This window comes from Macaca mulatta, chromosome 7 (assembly GCF_049350105.2).
Source record: "Macaca mulatta isolate MMU2019108-1 chromosome 7, T2T-MMU8v2.0, whole genome shotgun sequence".
Classification (NCBI taxonomy): domain Eukaryota; kingdom Metazoa; phylum Chordata; class Mammalia; order Primates; family Cercopithecidae; genus Macaca; species Macaca mulatta.
The window spans coordinates 163,525,861-163,548,726 of record NC_133412.1 but is presented as its reverse complement, the minus strand read 5'-3'; the positions used below and the strand labels follow the sequence as shown (position 1 = coordinate 163,548,726).

Below are 22,866 nucleotides of genomic sequence, written 5' to 3'. Positions count from 1 at the left end.
TCCAGCTCACATGCGAGTGTGAAAACCACGAGGCAGGGGTAGTGTCATGGGGGCTATCTTGGAAGCTGCCTGCCACACTAGATAGTTCTTTTTTCTATCTTGGGGTGTGTAGCATGTATCTACTTCAAAGACTGATGGCAAACATGATTTCAAGGATCATAAGCTTCTCTTATGTCCGCCAGCACGGATTTTGCCCACTGACTCAGCAGTTTTGTACAAGTGAGGTCTAACATCCATTCTAAAATCTGAACAGGTGGAATTCTTTGAGCCCTTTTGGGACAGTGGAGAGCCCCGGGCTGGGGAGAAAGGAGCCCGAGGCTGGAAGGCATGGATGCACCAGCAGGAACGAGGTGGCTGGGTGGTCATCAACCCAGGTAAGTCCCTCTCAGTGAAGACGTGTACATTTTTTTCTTCTGGAATTTGTTTTTATGTCCTCTTGATTATTTGTTTATCTACTTAAGCTATCAGTAGCTTCAGAACATTGCACAAACATCAAAATGTCAAAAATGTTAAGTAGATGTCATGGGTTCCCCTTAGAAGTTTTAAAGCAGTTGACTTACTCCTTCAGTACATGATGCTTTGAGGATTTGAAAGTTTCTGTAATTTTCCTTTTTCCTTTTAAAGGTTGCAACTGAAGAAGGAATCTTGTTAATAACTGCCCTCCCCATTCTTTTTTTTTTTTTGAGACAGTGTCTCGCTCTGTCACCCAGGCTGGAGTGCAGTGGCACGATCTTGGCTCACTGCAGCCTCTGCCTCCTGGGTTCAAGCAGTTCTCATGCGTCAGACTCCTGAGTAGCCGGGATTCCAGGCTCCTGCCACCACGCCCAGCTAAATTTTGTATTTTTGGTAGAGATAGGGTCTCCATGTTGGCCAGGCTGGTCTTTCTGGTCTCAAACACCTGACCTGCCCACCTTGGCCTCCCAAAGTGCTAGGATTACAGATGTGAGCCACCACGCCCAACCCCATTCTTTTTTAGTGTGTATTTCAGACAGTCTTTTTGTTATCCTGTCAATGTACAGACCAACAGATACTTTGAAAAATACCTTTTTAGGACTACTGTAAAGTAATTATTACCTAGCATTTACATAACTGTCATTCTAAATGACCCCAAAATACTTTCCAGATTTATACTCTAACACAGAGCTGCCCAGTATAAATATAATGTGAGCCTCTTGTGTAATTTCAAATTTTCTAGTGGCCACATTAAAAAAGTAAAAAGGAACAGATGATGTTAATTTTGATAGTGTATTTTACTTAACCTAGTATATCAAAGCATTTCAGCATGTAATCAATATTTTAAAATTATTAACCAGAGATTCAGATGCCAATTGCATGCTTTAAAAGGAAAAAAAATTATTAACTAGGTATTTTGCATTCTCTTTTTAGTACTCTTTGAAATCTGGTGTGTATTTTACACTTTTAGCAAATCTCAGTGCAGACTAGCTACTTTTTTTTTTTTTTTTTTTGAGACAGAGTCTTGGTCTGTCGCCCAGGCTGGAATGTAGTGGGTCGATCTTGGCTCACTGCAACCTCTGCCTCCCAGGTTCAAGGGATTCTTGTGCCTCAGCCTCCCAAGTAGCTGGGATTACAGGCATGCACCACCACGCCCACCTAATTTTGTATTTTTAGTAGAGACAGGGTTTCACTATGTTGGTCCAGGCTGGTCTCGAACCCCTGACCTCAAGTAATCCACCCATCTCTGCCTCCCAAAGTGCTGGGATTACCGATGTGAGTCACCACACCCAGCCCAGACTAGCTACTTTTCAAGTGCTTGATAGCCACATATTAATGGCGATGTATTGGACAGCACAACTCTTAGACATTCAGGAACTGCTTCACTCCCTGCAAAGGCAGTTCCAGCAGAGAGATCTGCCAGGCAGATGGTTTCATCAAAAGTTCCATAGGGAAAGAGGGATGGACAAGGACTCAGGAGACTGGCTCCCTGCCTAGGCTCAGTAAGCCTCTTTCCACAGGTGTGGCCTTTTTTTGTTTATTCATTTGCACCATGAAAACTTTGGATTAGGCATTGTCTTGCATGACAGTTCAGAGCTCTGGGCCAGGGAGCGTCTCTGTTACCACAAGAAGCAAGAGGGCCCTTCAGGTGTTTTCGGATAACTCTCCTCTGGGCAGTGCTGTCAGGCAGTGATCATGCCTCACTTGGGGCTGTCAGAGTCTCAGCTGTTTAGATTTCCCTGGAGTGTTCTTTTCCAAAAAGAATGAGAACTATTCATCAGGCTGACCAGTGGTTTTACGTATGAAGAAAAACAGCCTGCATGAAACGGAAGTAGGTACTGCACTCAGCCACTGAGTCTGCAAGACTGCATAAGCAAGGGCCAAAACACGGAAGTCTGATTAGTAACTCTCCTCTCTGAGTGACTGACTTAGCATAGGTCTGTGTTTTTAGGCTTAGTTTTTTGTTGTTTTGGTTTTGTTTGGTTTTTGTTAGAGAGCGAGCCCATTACAATGCATAGTATCTGTTACACAGTTTGCTGTATTCTGCATTTCTGTGACAATAAAGTTTTCATAGCAGTGTCACAGACTAATTTTACTTCTGTGATAAGTTTCCAGATGTCTAATGGTCACTTAAAATCAGGTGTAAAGTTAGTTTTCTCCAAAAGGGAATGCAAATTAATACCAAAACCTTGACTTTTAGCATCAGGTTAGAGACTTGTGTTGGTATTTACATTCTCTGCAAGCTTCTCACACATTTCCATTATGGAGAAACTTCTGCTGAATTTATGAATTTCTTTCTAATGAATTTAGTGGAAGTCCTCCAAAAAACTAGGAGGGTCAAAAGAAAGGCTGAAAATTTTCTTGATTCCAGCAAACCTAATTAATAACAGTTTTTGTTTTTATTTTATTTTTAACTTCTCTTATTTATCCTGAAAGGTTAGCGTTTAAAGGGTAGTTGATTACATCAGGCAGTCGAGCATTTTTCATAGCATGTTTCTTCTCTCTTGCCCTCACTCTCTGTTACTATGTAATTGTTATACATGAATGTCTGTCCAAAGCCATGTAATCTTTTGAGTCTTTCATGTAGTAAATTCAGGTATCTAAGTCTGATGTATGACTCACAAAGGCAGTATCTCTTATAAGAGTTTTTCAGAGTGATTAAAGGATACTTTAAACATAGATCTTTAGAAGAAAGTGATAAATAAATTTAGTTTTCTGAGAAACTCAGAAGAGCATTTAGGCAGAATATTGGTGGAATAATAGAATGCTAATATATACATTATGCTAATATATACTATATATAATGCTAATATATACAGTGTATATTATACTATAGATACACATTATGCATTTACATTTTTAAAAATATTTTATTTTGAAATAGTATAGAGTCACAAGAAGTAGAAAAAATGTACCAAGAGGTTTTGTGCACCCTTCACCCAGTTCCTTCCAGTGGTGGTACCACAGTACAGTGTCAGAACCAGGGAACGACATTGGTACAATCTGCAGAGTTGATTCACATTTCACCATTTTACATGCACTCATTTGTGTGTGTGTTTCTATAGTACCAGGCAGTTTCTGTCACGTGTGTAGCTTTGTGTAATCACTACCGCAGTCAAGATACAGAACTGTTTGACCACTGCAAGGCTCCCTCGCGCTATCCTTTCTTAGCCACAGCTGCCCCTTCCCCTCCCTAACTCCTGGGAACCGCTAATCTGTTCTCTGTTTTCTGTTATCTCATGAAGGTTATATAAATGGAATCATAAGGTATATAACTGATTAACAAAATTGTTTTAGTTGTAAAATATATATGATAAAATTGATCATTTTTAAGTATACAGTTGAGTGACATTAAGTACATTCACACTGCCATGCAGCCATCACCTCTATCGACCTCCACAACTTTTTCATCCTCCCCAATTCTGTACCCATTAAAGACAAATTCCTCATTTCTCGCTCCCCTCAGGCCCCAGCAGTCATCGTTCTACTTTCTGTCTCTATGAATGTGACTACTTCAGGAGCCCGGCAGATGTGGAATCATACAGTAGTTGACCTTCTGTGACTGGCTGATTCCACTTAGCACAGTGTTGTCAGGGTTCATCCATGTCGCACCAGGATTTGCTTCCTTTTTAAAGCCGAACACTTCTCCACTGTGTGTATATACTACATTTTGTTTAGCCATTCATTTGTCAGTGAACACTTTGGTTGCTTCCACCTCTGGGCCGTTGTGAATAATGCTGCTCTGAACATGGGTGTACACTATCTGTCTGAGTCTCTGCTTTCAGTTCTCCTGGGTAGATACTCAGCAGTGGAATTGCCTCATACGATAATCCTGTGTCTAGTATGCCGTGCTGTTTTCCATGCAGCAGACGGCAGCTGCACCATTTTACATTCCCAGCAGCAGGGCACCAGGGTTCCGATTTGTCCGCATCCCTGGGAACAGTTGTTTTTTTGTGTAACTTTTTGAGATTGGCTTTTTTAGCTTAGCATAATTTCCCTGAGATACATACAAATTGTTGCATATATCAGTAGTTTGTTCATGTTTATTGCTGAGTAGTATTCCACTGTGTAAATAGACCACAGCTTAACTGTTCAACCTACTGAAGGATGTTTGGATTGTTTCCAGGTGTGGGCGATTATGCATAAAGCTGTTTCTGAGCATTAGCATATAGGTTTTTGTGTAAACATGGGTTTTCATTTATCTGGGATCAGTGCCCAAGAGTGCAGTTATGCTGAGTGTGTGTTTAGTTTTGTAAGAAACAGCCAAAATGATTTCCTGTGTGGCCATACCATTTATACACCTTCTTTATTTTTTAACCTTGAACTTTACAGATGACACTGGCTTTCCTCCTCTTCCATTCTGCACGTTCAGAGTTAGGAAACAAGGTGAAATAAATTATTGGAGATCCTGATTTGGCTTTTTTAAAGGCAAGCTCTAGTGAGCACAGGTCATAATTAATTACAAGGTCCCTGGCTAAAAATTCTGATGGCTTAAGAAAATCTAAACTAGTACCATCATTAAATGTCATTTAGCACTCTAAAACTATGTTGTCCAATATAGTAACCTCTAGCCACATGTGACTATTTAAAAATAAATAAAATTAAGAATTCAGGCCAGGTGTGGTGACTCACACCTGTAATCCCAACACTTTGGGAGGCCAAGGCAGGTGGATCACCTGAGGTCAGGAGTTTGAAACCAGCCTGACCAACATGGTGAAACCCCGTCTCTACTAAATACAAAAAAATTAGCCAAGTGTGATGGCACATACCTGTAATCTCAGCTACTCAGGAGGCTAAGGCAGAATTGCCTGAACTCGGGAGGCGGAGGTTGCAGTGATCCGAGATTGCGCCACTGCACTCCAGCCTGGGCGACAAGAGCGAGACTCCGTCTCAAAAAAAAGGAATTCAGTTCCTTTACTAGCTACATCTCACGTGCCCAGTGAGTCACATGTGGCTACCCCGTTAATGCAGATATATACGGCATTTTCATCATCACAGAGCATTCTGCTAAACAGTACTGTTCTAGAGTCTGTGTCATTTCCATTCTAATCACTATACTATTAGAAATAATTTGATTTTATCACCTTGTCTTCCGTGGTTTCCTGAGGACTTGACTGATTACAAGGGAGGTCCTAAATGCCACTGAGTATCCTGGGAGGCTGGCATGGCTCTTACACATCTTGGCATTGCGGGTGCCCAGCCATCCCTGACATAGCAGGCTGATTGAGTGGCGATGGTGGTTTTCTTTGCTGATGAGGTGAAGAAGTCTCATTCTTGTCTAGATGAGGATGACGATGAACCAGAAGAGGATGACCAGGAAATAAAAGATAAGACTCTGCCCCGGTGGCAGATCTGGCTTGCTGCTGAGCGTTCCCGAGACCAGAGGCACTGGCGGCCCTGGCGCCCTGATAAGACCAAGAAGCAAACTGAGGAAGACTGTGAGGATCCCGAGAGACAGGCATGTATCCTCCGCCCCAGGCAGGAAGCTGACGGGGGGCCTCTGCCTGCTTTCCCGTGCACTTTGGTTATCTGAAAGGAGGCCGCTGGAGCTCTCTTAGCAGTTGGCTAGCTGAGGAGATGGTAACCTGTTCCTGTTCTCATCTGTGAAACTTCCTTCCTGCTGGATATCAGTGTAGAATTTCCTTGGCTGCTGGTGATGAGGAAGCATATAGGCGCTTGACCAGAGAGCTCCTGTCCCCTAGTAGGTGGATGGGCCCTTGTGGTCACCCCTCTGGAGATTGACTTCCAGGTCATTCAGTGAATTTTTCATGTGGAACCCTGTGGGATACATACAGATTATTCAAAAAACTCGTAATCACCGTCCTAGATTCTTTCCTTGTGTCCACTTTCCCCACCCCACTCTTGGGTCCGTGAAGCTGTAGCAGATACAGACTGAACTCTAGAAGACAAGAGGGACTGGCTGTAGGGTCCTTGTTGGACAGTTGGCATCAGCGTGTCTTGCAGAAGAAGAAACTAGCATTTATTGAATACCTGTGGCGTGCCAGACACTTCACCTGTGTTATCTCATTTACTGTTACCATGTGACTTGCTACATGCTGCCCCGTGTTTAGTGGCCAGCAGCTCTGGAGGTTTTAAATTAAAATGAAGAAATGCTATCTTGATACCTGGAATTGATCCAGTTTCACAAGATACCAACTCTGTGTCTTGGAGCTTTGTAACCTTTTCTACAAATGAGGTACCCTGAAGGCAAGGAGTTTATCCCCTTTGTTTACTGCTGTGATGTCAGTGCCTAGAACAGCATTCGTCCTGTGGTGAGCGCTCAGTGAATCCTCTTGGATGCGGAAGGAATATTTGTTTGATGACAGAGTGTCTGCTCTGGGCAGAGGGATCAGCACAGGTGAAGGACCCAGAGTGCCAGGAGCGTTTGAGGAGTGGGGAATGGGGTGGCCAGACTGGAGTGAGGACACAGAGAAGTGGGGATAGAGACAGAGGTGATCTCTGGAGGAAGGAGGGGCCAGCTTCTAGGGAAGCCTCAACTCACTGGCGGTCTTGGAGAGGGGACTGCCCGTGAGGCCTCTCGCCTCGCTGAAGCTGAAAGTCTGCAGAACAGTGGAATCTTTCTTTGGTAGAGTTCACAGCCACCCTTCTGGAAGTCGTTTCTCAAGGCTTGGAGTCCCAGCAGTCTCCTGGAAGCAGATTTCTGGAGCAGACTGCTGCTGCGAGCAGTTTCTTGCCATTTAGCTTTTTCCGTAATCAAAGCCTGGGGGAGAAAAGCTTTCTAATTTATTTTTAACATAGAGAAGCAGCTTTCTGATTAATTGATGGTTTTGATTGAATCCCACATACTCTAGTTTATTGTGCTTATGTTATGATTTTCTCTTTGCTGAGAGCCACAAAGACCAGTCAGATAAGCAGCACCAGGACACAAAAGGGTGGCCTCCTTGGCCTTATGTTTTTAAATTATTACATGAACTCAGCCACAGACATTTACAGTTAGTATTAAGCTCTTATAATTGCTTTTAATATGCTCCATTGCTCCTGTAGGTTCCTTCTTACCTTGAGTCTGTTTATCTAGTTTTGAGCATATTTTTCATTTCTTGGAGCAATTTTATACAAGGAAACCACAAATAGTAAAGTTCTTATCTTCCATCGTACAATAAAAATTTTTCACCATCATGCATTATCAAAGTACAAAAGCAATTATATACGCTTTCAGAAGTGAGCATGTTCTAGATTTTCTACAAATCCATCAGGATACTTTGAAAGCTTCTGGCTTAAACCTGTTCAAGCCTTCTCTCCTTCCCAGGCTTTCCCATGTGTGGAAATGTTAATGGCACCACAGGGCTGCCTAACAGTTATTCTCCAGCTGTCCAGGTTGCCTTGAGAGGCCTCTGGCTTTTGCTAACAGAGAGCTAAGCTTCTGTCTATTTAAAACGAATTTAATTTGAATAATGTTGAACCATTAGTACATGCACATAAAGAGAACTGTGAAAAATGTGCAGGTTTGGTTTTGTGACATGGGTCGCTTTATTTTGCCTTTGTTGCAGGTGTTGTTTGATGATATTGGGCAGTCTTTGATCAGACTTTCCAGCCACAATCTTCAGTTCCAGCTGGTGGAGGCCTTCCTGCAGTTCTTGGGTGTGCCTTCTGGCCTTACTCCTCCAGCCTCCTGTCTTTATCTGGCTATGGATGAGAACAGCATCTTTGATAATGGACTTTACGATGAAAAGCCCTTGACTTTTTTCAACCCCTCGTTTTCCGGGGCTAGCTGTGTTGGCCGCATGGATCGGTTGGGCTGTCCTCGCTGGACCAGGGGTCAGAACCGAGAGGGCGAGGAGTTCATCCGCAATGTCTTCCACCTTGTCATGCCTTTGTTTTCAGGCAAAGAGAAGTCCCAGCTCTGCTTCTCCTGGTTACAGTATGAGATTGCAAAGGTAATTCCAGACTCGTCCTCCTGTGTCTGGGGACTTTTCATTTCATGTCAGTGTTTATAAACGGGATTGTAAGCCTCTGAGTGCTCTCCCTGGAATATGCCCCAGCGCCGCCTCCTCCAGTGACCCTGAAGGCACCTTGTGTGTGTTTGCCCTTCTGAGGGGCCGCAGCGAAGAGGAGTGAGACAGGAATGAGTCAGGCTACCTCAGTGACTCTCGAGCTGTTTATTGTATTATCTTGCACTACCCAGTCCCCGTCCATATATGAGCAGTGAGTGCTCAGAACAGTTTTAAAGCAGCGTCAGAGTACTCAGGGGTTTATTAAAATAGATAGGCTTTGGGCGCGATGGCTCACACCTATAATCCCAGCACTCTGGGAGGCTGAGGTGGGGTGGTTCACGCCTATAATCCCAGCACTCTGGGAGCCCGAGGCGGGGTGGCTCACACCTATAATCCCAGCACTCTGGGAGGCCGAGGCGGGCGGATCACCTGAGGTCAGGAGTTCGAGACCAGCCTGGCCAACATGGCAAAACCTCGTCTCTACTAAAAATGCAAAAATTCGCTGGGTGTGGTGGTACATGCCTGTAATCCCAGCTGCTCAAGAGGCTGAGGTAGGAGAATCCCTTGAACCTGGGAGGTGGGGGTTGCTGAGAGCTGAGATCACACCATTGCACTCCAGCCTGGGTGACAGAGTGAGACTCCATCTCAATAAATAAATAAATAAAAGATAAGCTACTTGTAATACTTACCCTCCTCTTTCTGCTAGAAATGAGTCTGAGTCAGCTGTTCTGTCCTCTGCTGGCCACAGTTAGTATTGGCTCTCTTAGCACCCAAGTTCTGAAGCTTTAACTACAGATTACACACACCAGGTTGTATTGAAATAGTATGTTAAAATGTTGTGGCCACATCTCTTTGGAGAAGAACATTTGTAGGTATCAGCCTTGTTTATAGAGATTTCAGCTGGAACCCTGGATTGTATATTTGGGCAGTTATGGCCCTGGTAAAAATCCTCATTTCTTTTCCAGCTTAGAGAGCCTCAGTGTTTACCAGACCCGTGATAAAGGGGGAAGTATAGACGCCTTTTTCCCTGTCAGTGCTTTCTACCGTTGGCAGCAGAGGACGTCTTAATTACAGAGCGCCTGGGGTCATTCTTCTTTTTTTCCCTGTAGGTAATTTGGTGTCTGCACACTAAAAACAAGAAGAGATTAAAGTCACAAGGGAAGAACTGCAAAAAACTAGCCAAGAATCTCCTTAAGGAGCCAGAGAACCGCAACAACTTTTGCCTCTGGAAGCAGTATGCACATCTAGAGTGGTTGCTTGGCAACACGGAGGATGCCAGAAAAGTTTTTGACACAGCACTCGGCATGGCAGGAAGCAGAGAACTGAAAGACTCCGACCTCTGTGAGCTCAGTCTGCTCTATGCTGAGCTGGAGGTGGAGCTGTCGCCGGAAGTGAGAGGGGCTGCCACGGCCCGAGCTGTTCACATATTAACCAAGCTGACTGAGAGCAGCCCCTGTGGGCCCTACACTGGACAGGTGTTGGCTGTTCACATTTTGAAAGCGCGAAAGGCTTATGAGCACGCGCTGCAGGACTGTTTGGGTGACAGCTGTGTCTCCGATCCAGCTCCCACCGATTCCTGTAGCCGCCTAATTAGCTTGGCTAAATGCTTCATGCTCTTCCAGTATTTGACCACAGGGATTGATGCTGCTGTGCGGATATACGAACAGGTATTTGCAAAACTGAACAGTTATGTTTTCCCAGAAGGCTCTGGCGAGGGGGACAGTGCGAGCTCCCAGAGTTGGACCAGTGTTCTCGAAGCCATCACACTGATGCACACGAGCCTGCTGAGGTTCCACATGAAAGTGAGTGTCTACCCGCTGGCCCCTCTGCGAGAGGTGCTCTCACAGGCTTTAAAGTTGTATCCGGGCAACCAGGTTCTTTGGAGGTCCTATGTACAGATTCAGAATAAGTCCCACAGTGCCAGCAAGACCAGGAGATTTTTTGACACAATCACCAGGTCTGCCAAAGCCTTGGAGCCTTGGTTGTTTGCAATTGAAGCTGAGAAACTGAGGAAGAGACTGGTGGAAACTGTCCAGAGGTAATTCCAGACCGTCCTGTTCGTGTGCCCCGCCAATGTTTATGAAATGCTTGCTGTGTTCCCCCCACCTTGCCGGGTCTCAGGAATACAGGGATGAACACGGCACGGTGCCCGGAACACCTGCTGTGGGGCTGTAGGTGTCGTAGAAAAATGGTTTGAAAGGTGATCGAGTCACAAAGTAGCGGCGCCTCTCAGGAGAGGGGTTGGTGGCGGTCGCCTGGGTGTGCTTCTCGGGAGTGTGAATGTTGCTTCTGTGTGCGTGGGTGGTGGCCGTCAAACCACGGGAATGCTGAGAAGCCGTCATGGAAGCCTGATGGCTGACAGCACAGGGGCTGGGCGGCAGCTCTGGATTCCAGTGCCAGCTCTTCTCGGCTGGGTGACTCGAGCAGGCCGCTTCCCCTCTCATAGCTCCCCCTCTGTCAAATGGGCATGAAGAAGCTACATCATGGGGTCTCTCTGAGGAGTCAGTGAGGTAAGTGCTTGGCACAAAGTGTGTAACGACTGGGAGCTTTTGTCAGCATTCTTAGTGACAGCACTGTCATGTTTAAATACCATCTTCGATACGATATTTTCTTTTTTTTCTTTTCTTTTGAGACAGCGTCTCACTCTGTCGCTCAGGCTGGAGTGCAGTGGTGCAGTCTCAGCTCACGGCAGCCTTGACCTCCTGGGCTCAAGTGATCCTCCCACCTCAGCCTCCCCGGTAGCCGGGACTACAGGCACCACCACGCCTGGCTAATTTTTTTATTATGTTTTGTAGAGATGGGGTTTTGCCGTGTTGCACAGGCTGGTCTCCATCTCCTGAGCTTAAGTGGTCCTCCCATCTCAGCCTTCCAAAGTGCTGGGATTACAGGAAGGAGGCATGGCATCCGGCCTGATCCAGTATTTTCTCTCTAAAGGTTAAATGTTAATCTGGGGGACACATTAGCTTAGGCATCATTGTTTTCCCAGAATCTTTGCTGTTGCTTCACTCTGACCTTATAAATTAGCCAAAACTGTCTTTGAATAATATTTCACTTGTTTTTTATTCCTTCATTGGGATTTTGTTCACTCCATGTGAGCCTTGCTTTCTCTACTATAAATCAAAAGGTCTTTTCTTCCTGTAAAGTGGAATTTGCATTCTGCTGATTAAAGGGTAGCTTGCTTTCTTTTCTTTCTTTCTTTTTTTTTCAGATGGAGTCTCACTCTGTCGCCCAGGCTGGAATGCAGTGGTGCGATCTCAGCTCACTGCAACCTCCGCCTCCCGGGTTCAAGCGATTCTCCAGCCTCAGCCTCCTGAGTAGCTGGGACTATAGGCACCTGCTAAATTTTGTATTTTTAGTAGAGACGAGGTTTCACCATATTGGCCAGGCTGGCCTTGAACTACTGACCTCATGATCTACCCACCTCAGCCTCCTGAAGTGCTGGGATTATAGGCGTGAGCCACTGTGCCTGGCAAAGGGTAGCTTTCTTTAGAAAACGGGTGGGGGGGTTTTGGTGTGACTTCAAGACAGACTCAGACTTGGTGTGGTGTAGAAACCACAGAACTCTTGCCTGTGCCTTCTCCTGGCCTTGGAGAAGCCCCGTGCACAGCGCCCTGTGCCTGAGGGACTTCTCTTCCCTGACTCTCTCTGATCCGGCTGTTGCTGACACTTGTCATCACTAAGGCATCTCTCCCTCCTGTGATGTAGCATGAGAGAACTGTGTCAGAGTCACATGAGCCTTTGCCTTGCAGGTTAGACGGTAGAGAGATCCACGCCACAATTCCTGAGACCGGCTTAACGCATCGGATCCAAGCCCTGTTTGAAAACGCCATGCGCAGCGACAGTGGCAGCCAGTGCCCCTTGCTGTGGAGGATGTATTTGAACTTTCTGGTAAGAAAATACTGAGATTTTTTGTGTTCATGCAGAGCTCTACCTTTTCCTTCATTAATGAGAAAGTATGGCTGTCCAGAAGCCCCTGCCCGAGAGAGCTGGGAGGCCACATTTCACTCTCATCTTCTTGGCATTGGTGAATCCCTAAGAAATCCTGATGGGATAATGTCAGATCTCTCAGGACTTGGGAAGAGGTTGCAAGTGGTCCGTCTCCTCAAAATATTTGGTAGAACGAAGTTGAAGAGTAGTTACTAGGCTATTGAGTGCAATAGGATTTAATGTGGGTTTCTCTAAGTTGACTTAAGTTGGCAACTTGCAAAATGGTCTAAGAGCTTTCCTTTGAAAGAGACCTATATTCTTTTTCATTCTGCTCATAGGAATTTCTAGGTCCAGATTGTTTTGTTTTTAAAAGAAAAGGTTCAGGATGGGTGCAATGGTTCAGGCTGTAGTCCCAGCACTTTCGGAAGCCAAGGCGGGAAAATTGCTTGAGCCCAAGAGTTCGAGACCAGCCTAAGCAAGATGGCGATACCGCATCTCTACAAAAAAATTTAAAAATTAGCTGGGCACTGTGGTGTGAGCCTTTGGTCCCAGCTACACCAGAGGTTGGGGCAGGAGGATTCCTTGAGCCCAGGAGTTTGAAGTAGCAGTGAGTTATGATCACACCACTGCCCTCGGGCCTGGGTGACAAAGTGAGACCTTGTCTTTTTTTTTTAAAAAATGCAATCTAGAATGTAATTTTTAAAATCAACATTTCCGGCCGGGCGCGGTGTCTCACGTCTGTAATCCCAGCACTTTGGGAGGCCGAGGTGGGCGGATCACGAGGTCAGGAGATGGAGACCATCCTGGCTAACACGGTGAAACCCCATCTCTACTAAAAGTACAAAAAATTAGCCGGGTGTGGTGGCAGGCGCCTGTAGTCCCAGCTACTTGGGAGGCCGAGGCAGGAGAATCGCTTGAACCCAGGAGGCGGAGGCTGCAGTGAGCCAAGATTGCACCACTGCACTCCAACCTGGGCCACAGAGCAAGACTCCATCTCAAAAAAAAGAAAAAAAAAAACTGCAAAAGTTTGTGCATTTCTCTTAACATTTATTCTTCAGACCCAGAAGCTCTGATCTTATGGTTTGACTCGTGTGTGAGCTGGAAACTTGCAGGCAGGACGCTGCTGTTGGTAGAGACGGCAGTTTGAGGCAGCAGAGTCAGGAGCCCAGGGTTTTAGTGAAACCTCCACTCCTGTCATCAGGCTGCTCAGCTGAGGGAGCAGGGCAGATGCTCCCTGATATTCCCAGCATAAAGATTCCACCCATCTTTACGTTTAAAATGGTGGAGCTCGCACATTTGCCAGTTTAACTTGCCCAGTCTTTTACAGGTAGAGGCAGGGTAAGGTGCAAATGTACCATATTTTTACTAAGAATCTGCCATTAGCCTAGTTTGGTTGGGTTGTGGACAAAAAGTGCTTGTTGGCTTTGAAAAAAATATCTGACCCCTTAGGGAATTTCTCTCTTTTTGGAAAGGTAGTATTGGAACTAAGGACCAATTAGAGCAGAGTGCCCATAGCAGTTCCTGAGGCATCTGGGCAGGCTCCTAGCACTTTGTTAACACAGGGAAAAATCACATTAGGGCCAGCATGCAAGGTGAAGGTAGCAGGTGTCTGAAGAGGCAGGAGAAGAGAGCCTGGCAGGCCAGGGGGAAGGCTAAGGCTCCCTGGAGGAGGGCTGTGAGGCTGGTTGTGCGATTGTGCCTTTTTGTGGACATGTGCACATACATACATGCTTATACATATGCACATACATACACTCTTGCAACATGCATGCAAGCGTATTTGCTTGTTTGCACTTTTTTCCCCTGTAAAAATGTTTGAAGGAGTTCGAGACCAGCCTGACCAAGATGGAGAAACCCCATCTCTACTAAAAATACAAAATTAGCCGGGTATGGTGGCACATGCCTGTGATCCCAGCTACTCGGGAGGCTGAGGCAGGAGAATCACTTGAACCCGGGAGGCGGAGGTTGTGGTGAGCTGAGATTGCGCCACTGCACTCCAGCCTGTGCAACAAGAGCGAAACTCCGTCTAAAAAAAAAAAAAAAGAGTTTGAAGGAATTAAAGCTTATTCTTGGCCATGGAGAATATGGGAGGGAAAGGAATTGGACAAACAGCAGTTAAAATTTTCCACTAATGTTGGAACTTAGCAGGTTAAAACCTCACTTGTAGGAGAGACTTTCAAATACGCTGTTTTGCATATACATTAACACTCTCCACCAAACTTTTTTTCTTTTCTTTTCTTTTTGAGATAGGGTCTTACTCTATTGCCCAGGCTGCTGGACTGCAATGGCACTGTCACGACTCACTGCAGCCTCAACCTCCTGGGCTCATGCAGTCCTCCCACGTCAGCCTCCTGAGTAGCTGGGACTACAGGCATGCACCACCATGCCTGGCTGGTTTTTTTTATTTTTTTGTAAAGATGGGGTCTCACATGTTGCCCAGGCTAGCCTCAAACTCCTGGCCTCAAGCAGTCCACTCACCTCAGCCTCCCAAAGTGTTCAGATTATGGGCGTGAGCCACTGCGCCTGGCTTGTTTATTGTTTTGTTGTTTTAGCTAAAATTGCAGTTATTTTCAAGATACTTAAAATCCTTTAATTTGGTCGTCTGCCTACACAATAAAGAAGGAACTATGAGTATATAAGCCAGTTAGCTGATTTCATGGGACTGATGAAAGACGTCTTAAATAGAAAGGGCACAGTGGCATTTCTGAATTGTGAATCATTAGATTTTCTTTTACCCTCTAGTATAACTTCTTCCATCCTGTTGAGAGCTGGCAGGAATTGGTATATATTGAAAGACCATCATTTACAAGATCTGGTGGGAGGGAAAAGAAGCCCCCTTTTTTTTATCTATCAGAGATAAATCAATAAACCTCTCAGCAGAGTGTCCGTCTTCTCTCAGGAGCACAAGGAGGGAGCATTATAGAAATGGATCTTTTTTTGTTTGGGCAAGGTTGGTCATGTTTTGTTAAATTAGTTAAAAAGCTGTATAAGGTAACAGTTGCTCAGATTTGTTTATAAGGAGATAAAAAAAGAGAATCAAAATTTGCAAGAGCCTGAAGACCTTCAGCTTCCTCGTTTTCTTAGAGATGTTGCTTCCCCCATGGGGAGGCAGCACACATCTGCTAAGAAGGTAGACAAATGCCAAAACAAGTGATTACGAGAAACCAGATAGCTTCTCTACACGGAGGGCTCAGACACTTGGGACGTTAGTGATGCAGCCGACAGGCAGCTGCCCGCCACTGTCACTCGTCTCCCCCGTGGTCCTGTGGGGGAGAATTATTAATGGCCCAGCTCAGGTCTGAGTCGTGAGCATTTTTTGTTTTTTTGAGACAGGGTCTTGCTCTGTCATGCAGGCTGGAATGCAGTGGCGCAATCTCAGCTCACTGCAACCTCAACCTCCTGAGCTCAAGCAACCCCCACACCTTAGCTGGGACCACAGGTGCGCACCACCGTGCTGGGCTAATTTTTGTATTTTTGTAGAGACAGCATTTTGCCATGTTGCCCAGGCTGGTCTTGAACTACTGAGCTGGAGCAGCCCGCCTGCCTTAGCCTCCCAAAGTGCTGGGATTATAGGCGTGAGCCCCCGTGCCTGGCCAGCATCTTGTTGGCTGAGTTCTTCGGACAGTTTGTATGAGATTCAGTTCTTGGGGCTTCGTGTGAGGGGAAAGGCCTCTGTATGAAGTCTCCATTCCCGCTTCCCTCTGGGAGACTGCCCTTGGCCAAATCACACACTCACTCGGGGACCCATCAGGGCAGTTCTCCTCCATTAGCTGTTTTCTTAGGTGCCCAGCAAAGACCCTGTTGGTTCCCTGAGATGCTCCCAGTCCACCTGAGGAGATATTTACCTGGCCACAATCCCGTGGGGTGGCAGACACAGTACCGTGGGAACTCCAGCAAAGAAGAGTTGCCCCCTCTGTTATGTTTCAGTCCTGACTTAGGAATTTCATGAGGAGTCTCAGTTGTCAATTCAGAAGGTGAGGAAGGAGGACCAGGAGAGCCAGATAGCACCCATGAACTCTTCCCTCCCTTGAGACTCTGCGCCAGTCAGAAGGCAAAGGTACACACAGGCCACGTCTCAGAATATGAAATCATGGACGGAAGCCACACATAGTCACAGCAAGCTTTCACTTGGCGTCAAGCCCTTCCATACCTCCATACAGTAGGGGCGTCTCCAGCGCTGATGGAGGCTAGCCAGCTGTGTACCTGGATTTGTTGGGTTCCAGGATTAGCTGGGTTCCAGGATTAGCTGTGCATGGTTGAGAAAGTACAGTCATAAAGTTTTTCTTCTTTCTTTCAAAAACGACAAAAAAAGTCTTAAATTTTGTCAGTATCTTAGGAAAGGACACTGAAGTATATTGGCATGGGAAGGAAAGACAGCGCTCAATGGCTCTTTGGTTATAAATTCAGAGGCTCAGCCTCAGAACTGGAGGCTCCCACCAGGGAGGACACTCAGGAGTCCTCCGAGCCTCACAGTTGGCCCTGTGCGTGGCACTTGCAGAGGCTGGGGACAGACTGGGCCTTGCCTGAAGCAAGGTTATCACAGTTCCGGTCCCTGTGACTGTGGGAGTTAACAGTTGAGAAGGACCGGCCATGGAGTCCTGGCTACTTGGGAGACTGAGGTGGGAGGATTGCTCAAGCCCAGGAATTCAAGGCTAGCCTGGGCAACATAGACCGTGAAAAAAAAAAATTGAAAAAGGAGTGAGGCCATCCTTGGTAGATGGAGTTCCTGAGATGTAAATTGGAGATTGGAGTCCCTGGATGCCACTGTTCAGGTTTCTGGGAGGCCGGTCAGCAGCCCTCACTGGTCCTGGGCTGGATGCTGTGCCCCAGCCGCTTGGCTGGGCAAGGTTGGTGTCCCCTAGAACACTCTTCTGAGGGAGGGGAGCCTGAAGGACGGGGTGGATGGAAACACAGAAACTTCAGCCCCACAAGCCCTGCCTGTGCCCACTCCTGGCTGCACAGCCAGCTACCTGTGGAGCTGCCTGTGTGAGCTGTGATTCCTTGGAGGGGCTGGAGAGGGGCTGTTGTCAGCGGAGGTCCCAGGCTGGGTCTCCTTCCACACTGGGCTGGGAAGGAGGCTGTGTGGCTGAGTCGCGATGGAGGGTTTTATATCTAGAGAACACGTGCTGAATATCCACACAGTGATGCTGAGATTGCTGATGGAACTTGCACCTTTAGTAAGGTAGTGATCACTGTCCTGGCTGCCTCGTTTCTCTAAAAGATGGTTTTCAGAAAATGGCAAGTATTAAAGCAAGTATCTTCTCTATGTTTTCTAAGATAAGTATCGTAGAAGATTTTCTCTATTTGTATAAGGTCTTCAGCCTCATCTCACCGACACTGCTTGGTTTCAAGCACTGTTACAACACCCAGACGTGACAGCCCACAGCAGAGGAGGAGATACGAGACTTTAAAAAGTCAGACGTGTTCAGGGTTGACACTCTTGGGCCGTTTTTATGGGAGGAAACAACCCCAATACAGCAGTGGCTTCTGAGAGTGCTCCCTGGCACCTGCCCCCATCCCACGGCCCCCGTGACGGTGACAGGCTTTCCGCACAGGCAGGCTCACTGAAGCTGAGGGGCTTGTGCCCATCATCCAAGGGCGTTTGTGTAGCCTTAGCCTCTGTGTGTCAATGAATCATGTTTGTATTTTCTCCCCCTCACCCCAGGTTTCCTTAGGAAATAAAGAAAGAAGCAAAGGTGTATTCTACAAAGCGCTTCAGAACTGCCCTTGGGCAAAGGTAAGTGTTAAAGGCCATGGTGTCTTCAGCTTCCCGAAGACTTCCCGCCAGGGCTCCGTCCAGCTAGTGTCTTCCTGGCCTGCTCCGTGGCACCGGGGATGCTCAGCTCATGGATGCCATACCCTGTCCCAAGGTACATCCAGAGCCTTTTCCTGGTGGAGCTGTCCCCTGTGGAGTCAGAGCCTGGCCCTGCCTGGGGCTAGAGCTCATGGAAGTGTTGCCGTGGGTAGCAGGTTTCCCAGCATTTGCTGAGTTCAGCCCAGATGCTGAAAGAGTTGGGATCATGTCCCAGCCCGGCTGTGAGGGCCCAGGTCAGGTGACACTCAGAAGTCAAACTGAGGGTGACAGCCAGCAATTCCTGGCCCCCCTTTTGAAAGAGAAGGCCTCGCTTGGCGTTTGCTCGCTTTTGCGAATGTGGTGTCCTTCCTGAATGTGCCCAGTGCTGCCCGAGTTAAGAAAGTCTGAGCCAAGGGGAGCAGGGGCCGTGGGGGGCGACAGGATGGCAGGGTCACCAGGAACCTGGCCCTTGCTTCCTGAGTTCCTCCAGGCTGACAGGAAGTGGAGGCTGAGTGGGGTGGCCTTCCTGCCTGCCCCTAGGTGTTATACCTGGACGCCGTGGAGTACTTCCCCGACGAGATGCAGGAGATCCTGGACCTGATGACTGAGAAGGAGCTCCGGGTGCGCCTGCCGCTGGAGGAGCTGGAGCTGCTGCTGGAGGATTAGAGAGCAGCAAGGCCAAGTTGCCCACCCTGCAGAGCTAGGAGGCGTGAGCGGAGAACATGTGTGTTGGGAGACCTCAGCTTTCGAAATGTTCTTTCTCGATAGTAATAATGTGGGCTGTCAGCCTCTTCACATCTTGCACACTTTTTGGGTGTGTAAATGACACAAAAGCTATTTACATATTATATATGTGAATATGTGTATATTTGTATATAGCCAGAGAGTCATGCCAAGGGGTCATTAAACCGATGATGATTGACATGTGGCAACGTCGTTGCTCATTCTCTGCCTGTGTGCAGCCAGCACCGGCCCCTGTGTGGTGAGTGAGTCCCCTCCGCTGGTGGCGTGGTGGCCCTGCCAGGCCCTCTCTGAGATAAAGGGCTGGTGTTTCAGCACTAGGATGTTTTCCCCAGGCTGGTGAGCAGATTTTACTCTTGTGTTCAGACCCGCAGTTAAGGCTTGATGTTCTGGCCTGCAAGCGGTGCGTGGAAAGTTCCCTGAGTTTAGCCCGCGATGCCTCCGCCTGGAGCTGGAGGGGCAGCGTGCCCTGGGGCTGCTGAAGAACTCAGGCCTGACCAACAAGATGTCGAGAGCATCACTGTTGTTTTTTAAAAGCCCGTTTGAGATTGCTGACATGAAGTTCTGAAAGACGACTCCGTGCCTCCCAAGACTAACCATCAGCTCGGAGGGCTGAGAAGGGGGGGTCTGAGCTCGAGTCAAACAGTGGCTCATGCGTTTCATCAGGAGCGCTCGTTTCCTCAAAGGAGCCACTGATCATATCAGACCACAGTGGTCGGCCCGCCGCGGGTTTGGGACAGTGTTCTTTCCTGGAATGAGGCCAGCAGGCACCTCTGTGCGGTGTCCCCAGTAGGAGGAGGCAGCTACTACTTGTAAGGCACACATACTATTTTGCGTTGGAAAAGTGAAGCTGGGCTTGCTGCAGAGGGAGTGATGGGAGAGTTCACCTTAAATGGTTTTGCTGAGGAAGGGCTCCAAAGAGCCGGTCGGTTTTCTGCAGGCAGACAGGGCTTTCCCTGTCCAAGCCAGGGAAGAAATTGCTATGGGAATTCTGTTACTTCACAAGCACTTACCCCTGCATCCCTGCACTTGGCACCGCAGGCCTCAGTGGCCAACTGCTGAAACGGTAATTTCAGCATTTTGGTCAACAAGCAAACTGGAGAAGCAGCTGGGGTGGGGTACGGTTCAGCCCGCTACCCTGACACTCTAGGCCCTGGCATTTGCTTTAGCTGCTTTTGTAGGATTGACATGAGGGAGACTGTCCCTCTAGAGGAAAAGGCTCAGCTATTACCAATAAGGAAAAGGCAATACTGATGTGCTGGGTTTTTTGTTTTTTGGTTTTTTTTAATTTCAAACTTCCGGAAAAGGTGCAAGTCCGTTACAAAGAATTTTCTTTCTTGAACCACGTGAGAGGCAGTTGCCGAGAGTCTGCTTCCCGCTCACGATACAGACACTGAGCAGGAAGTCGGCATGGACACGGTACTCCCAGCGGGTCCTCAGGCCGGTCACGTCCTCTAGGAAAAGGTCCAGTTCAGGAGCAGGAGCTGCATTTGGTTGTCATCTCTTTGGTCTTCTGACTGGAAGCTTTTTGACTTCCAAGGTATGGATACTTTTGAAATGTTCTGAATTTGTAGAATGTTCCTCAGTTTGTGTTTGCCTGGTGTTTCCTCATCACTGGATTCACGCTAAGCATCTTTGGCAGGAGTGTGACAGCAGTGACACTCTTGGGTGGCACGTACTGTCAAAGTGCCCATTACCGATGTGCATTTTGACCACTTGGCGAAGACGGTGTCTGCTGCACTTCTCCAGTGGGACTTTCCTTTCTAACTGATCGGTGTTTTGTGGGATACTCTCAAACTCTGTAAACACCCCTTCCTCAGCAGACTTTCAGATCAATTCACATGTAGTGGTATGTGTGTGTAGTTCCCTATTTAAAGGGCTGTACTGAATTCCATTAATAGTTAGCTGTTGGGATGCTCAGATTGTCCCAGGTTTGGCCAGTGGAAGTCCCTTCACATAGGCTTCGGTGTCCTTTAGCCATGTCCCTATCATTCCTTGAGCACTCCCTTGCTTTCTGGCAAAAGACTTTGGGTTCATCTTGTCCTTTCCCTGCCTAGCCCTGGAATCAGCCCTCACTCCTTTTAATGGAGAATACTACATAGAAGCAAAGGTCTGGGTCTGGGGGTGCTTGCTGCAGCTGGGGTGTCACTGTTCCTAGGCGCTCCCAGTGGACAGGGGTCCTTCTCGTTTTCTCCTTTCTGTGTCTTAACTCCTCAGAGAAACCTGGCGCCCACCGTCCTGTTTCCCTACCTGACTGCCTCCATACATAAGCAGCCTCCCTCCCCTGCCACCAGCCCGTGCCTGCAGATGCCTTCCTCACCCACTTGGGCTCTCATACTGCACATCAGGCTGCACACATTGACTCCCCGTATTGGACCACCCCAGCCCTGCACGTACACCCCACACGGATGCCACCCTCCCCCTGCCCATGCTGAGTCCCCGTGCTGTGGTGCTTCTCCACACAGACAGCTCCACACCCTGCTTGGGCTGACACCCGCCTTCCCCACGAGCACCCTGTCCTCACCCTGCACTGGGCCACCCCCATGTGTGAATGTCCTCTGTGGTAGGCAGAGTGGCGCCCCTAAAGATGGCCACACCCTAAGCCCTGGAACCTGTGGATGTTACATGGCAAAAGGAACTTTGCAGATAAAAATTAAGATTGTAAACTTTAAAACAGGGAAATTATCCTGGATTATCTGCGTGGGTCCAATGTAATCACAAGGGTCCCTAAGAGTAGAAAAGGCAGAGAGAAAGAAGGGTCAGCTGGAGAGAGGGACTGGGCCTGCTGCTGCAGGCGGAAGATGAAGGGCCGCGAGTCAGGAGGGAGGGTGGCCTTCACAGACTGGCAAAGGCCTCAGCTGGCAGCCAGCAGGGAAATGCTGACCTCAGCCCCACAACTCCAAGAAACAGAATTCTGCCAACAATGCTCAGAAAGGAAACGGATTCTCCCTTAGAGATGCCAGAGAGAACGGTCCTGCCAACAGCATGACTTTAGCCTGGAGACACCCGTGTTGGACTTCTGACCAACAGGACTGAGATTAAATTGTGGTTTTCACTTTTATTTTTTTAAATTTAATTTAATTTTGAGACGGAGTCTCGCTCTGTCACCCAGGCTGGAGTGCAACAACGCGATCTTAGCTCACTGCAACCTCCGCCTCCTGGGTTCAAGCGATTCTCCTGCCTCAGCTTCCTGAGTAGCTGGGACTACAGGCGCCCGTCACCATGCATGGCTAATTTTTGTATTTTTAGTAAAGATGGGGTTTCACCATGTTGGCCAGGCTGGTCTTGAACTACTGACCTTGTGATACGCCTGCCTCAGCTTCCCAAAGTGCTGGGATTACAGGCATGAGCCACTGTGCCTGGCCAAATTGTGCTGTTTTTAAAGCCTGCAGTAACTTGTTATGGTATTAACAAAAAACGAATACACCCTCCTCATTCAACATGGGCCCCTACAACCCACGCCAGGCCACCTGTCGAGGGAATGCTTACCTTGATCTGCCCCACTTAATAGCATTAGGCCTGATTTGTTCAGAAAGAGAAATGAAGGAAATAGATGAAGAAAGGGAAGGGGAAGTTCTGACATGTTTCTGAACACCTTGAAAGGGATGAGGTTTCTAAGCCCAAGAACAAGGGCTTTCAAGATATCTCTAGGAATCCTCAGTCTCTTGGGAACACCAGTAGTTATTTTCTGCCCTCAGAGTGCTGAAACACGCACGGTCCACAAAACTTCCAAAAAGGAATGCTGGACTTCCTTTAGAAGCAACAGCCACATTAATTCAGCCTTTATTAAACAACGAATATCCCTGGCTCTGTGGTAGTGACCATTTCCCGCTGTAATTACTGTTGAATGCCAGCTCTGGGGGTGTGACGCGGGGAACGCATAGTGAGGTCCACACTCCTTGTGACTGCAGCCTGAGTTCCTATCCACAGGCTTCCCTGCAGCTGGGTCCACCCACAGGCTGCTGCTGAGCGGTAGGTGTGTGTGGAGACTGCAGAAAC

At 47.6% G+C, this 22,866-nt stretch overlaps 1 protein-coding gene across 2 annotated transcripts in view; it reads left to right on the top strand.

Annotated features, from left to right (window-relative positions):
* NRDE2 (NRDE-2, necessary for RNA interference, domain containing) overlaps positions 1-19,054 on the top strand; it is a 273,968-nt gene extending 254,914 nt beyond the window's left edge. For both annotated transcript variants that reach the window (XM_077937761.1, NM_001193888.2), the window contains 7 exon segments: positions 254-374; positions 5,736-5,911; positions 7,962-8,348; positions 9,515-10,443; positions 12,155-12,293; positions 17,998-18,069; positions 18,667-19,054. In XM_077937761.1, the coding sequence (XP_077793887.1) occupies positions 254-374; positions 5,736-5,911; positions 7,962-8,348; positions 9,515-10,443; positions 12,155-12,293; positions 17,998-18,069; positions 18,667-18,792 (1,950 nt within the window). In that variant the 3' untranslated portion in view covers positions 18,793-19,054.
* The last annotated feature ends 3,812 nt before the right edge of the window (positions 19,055-22,866 follow it).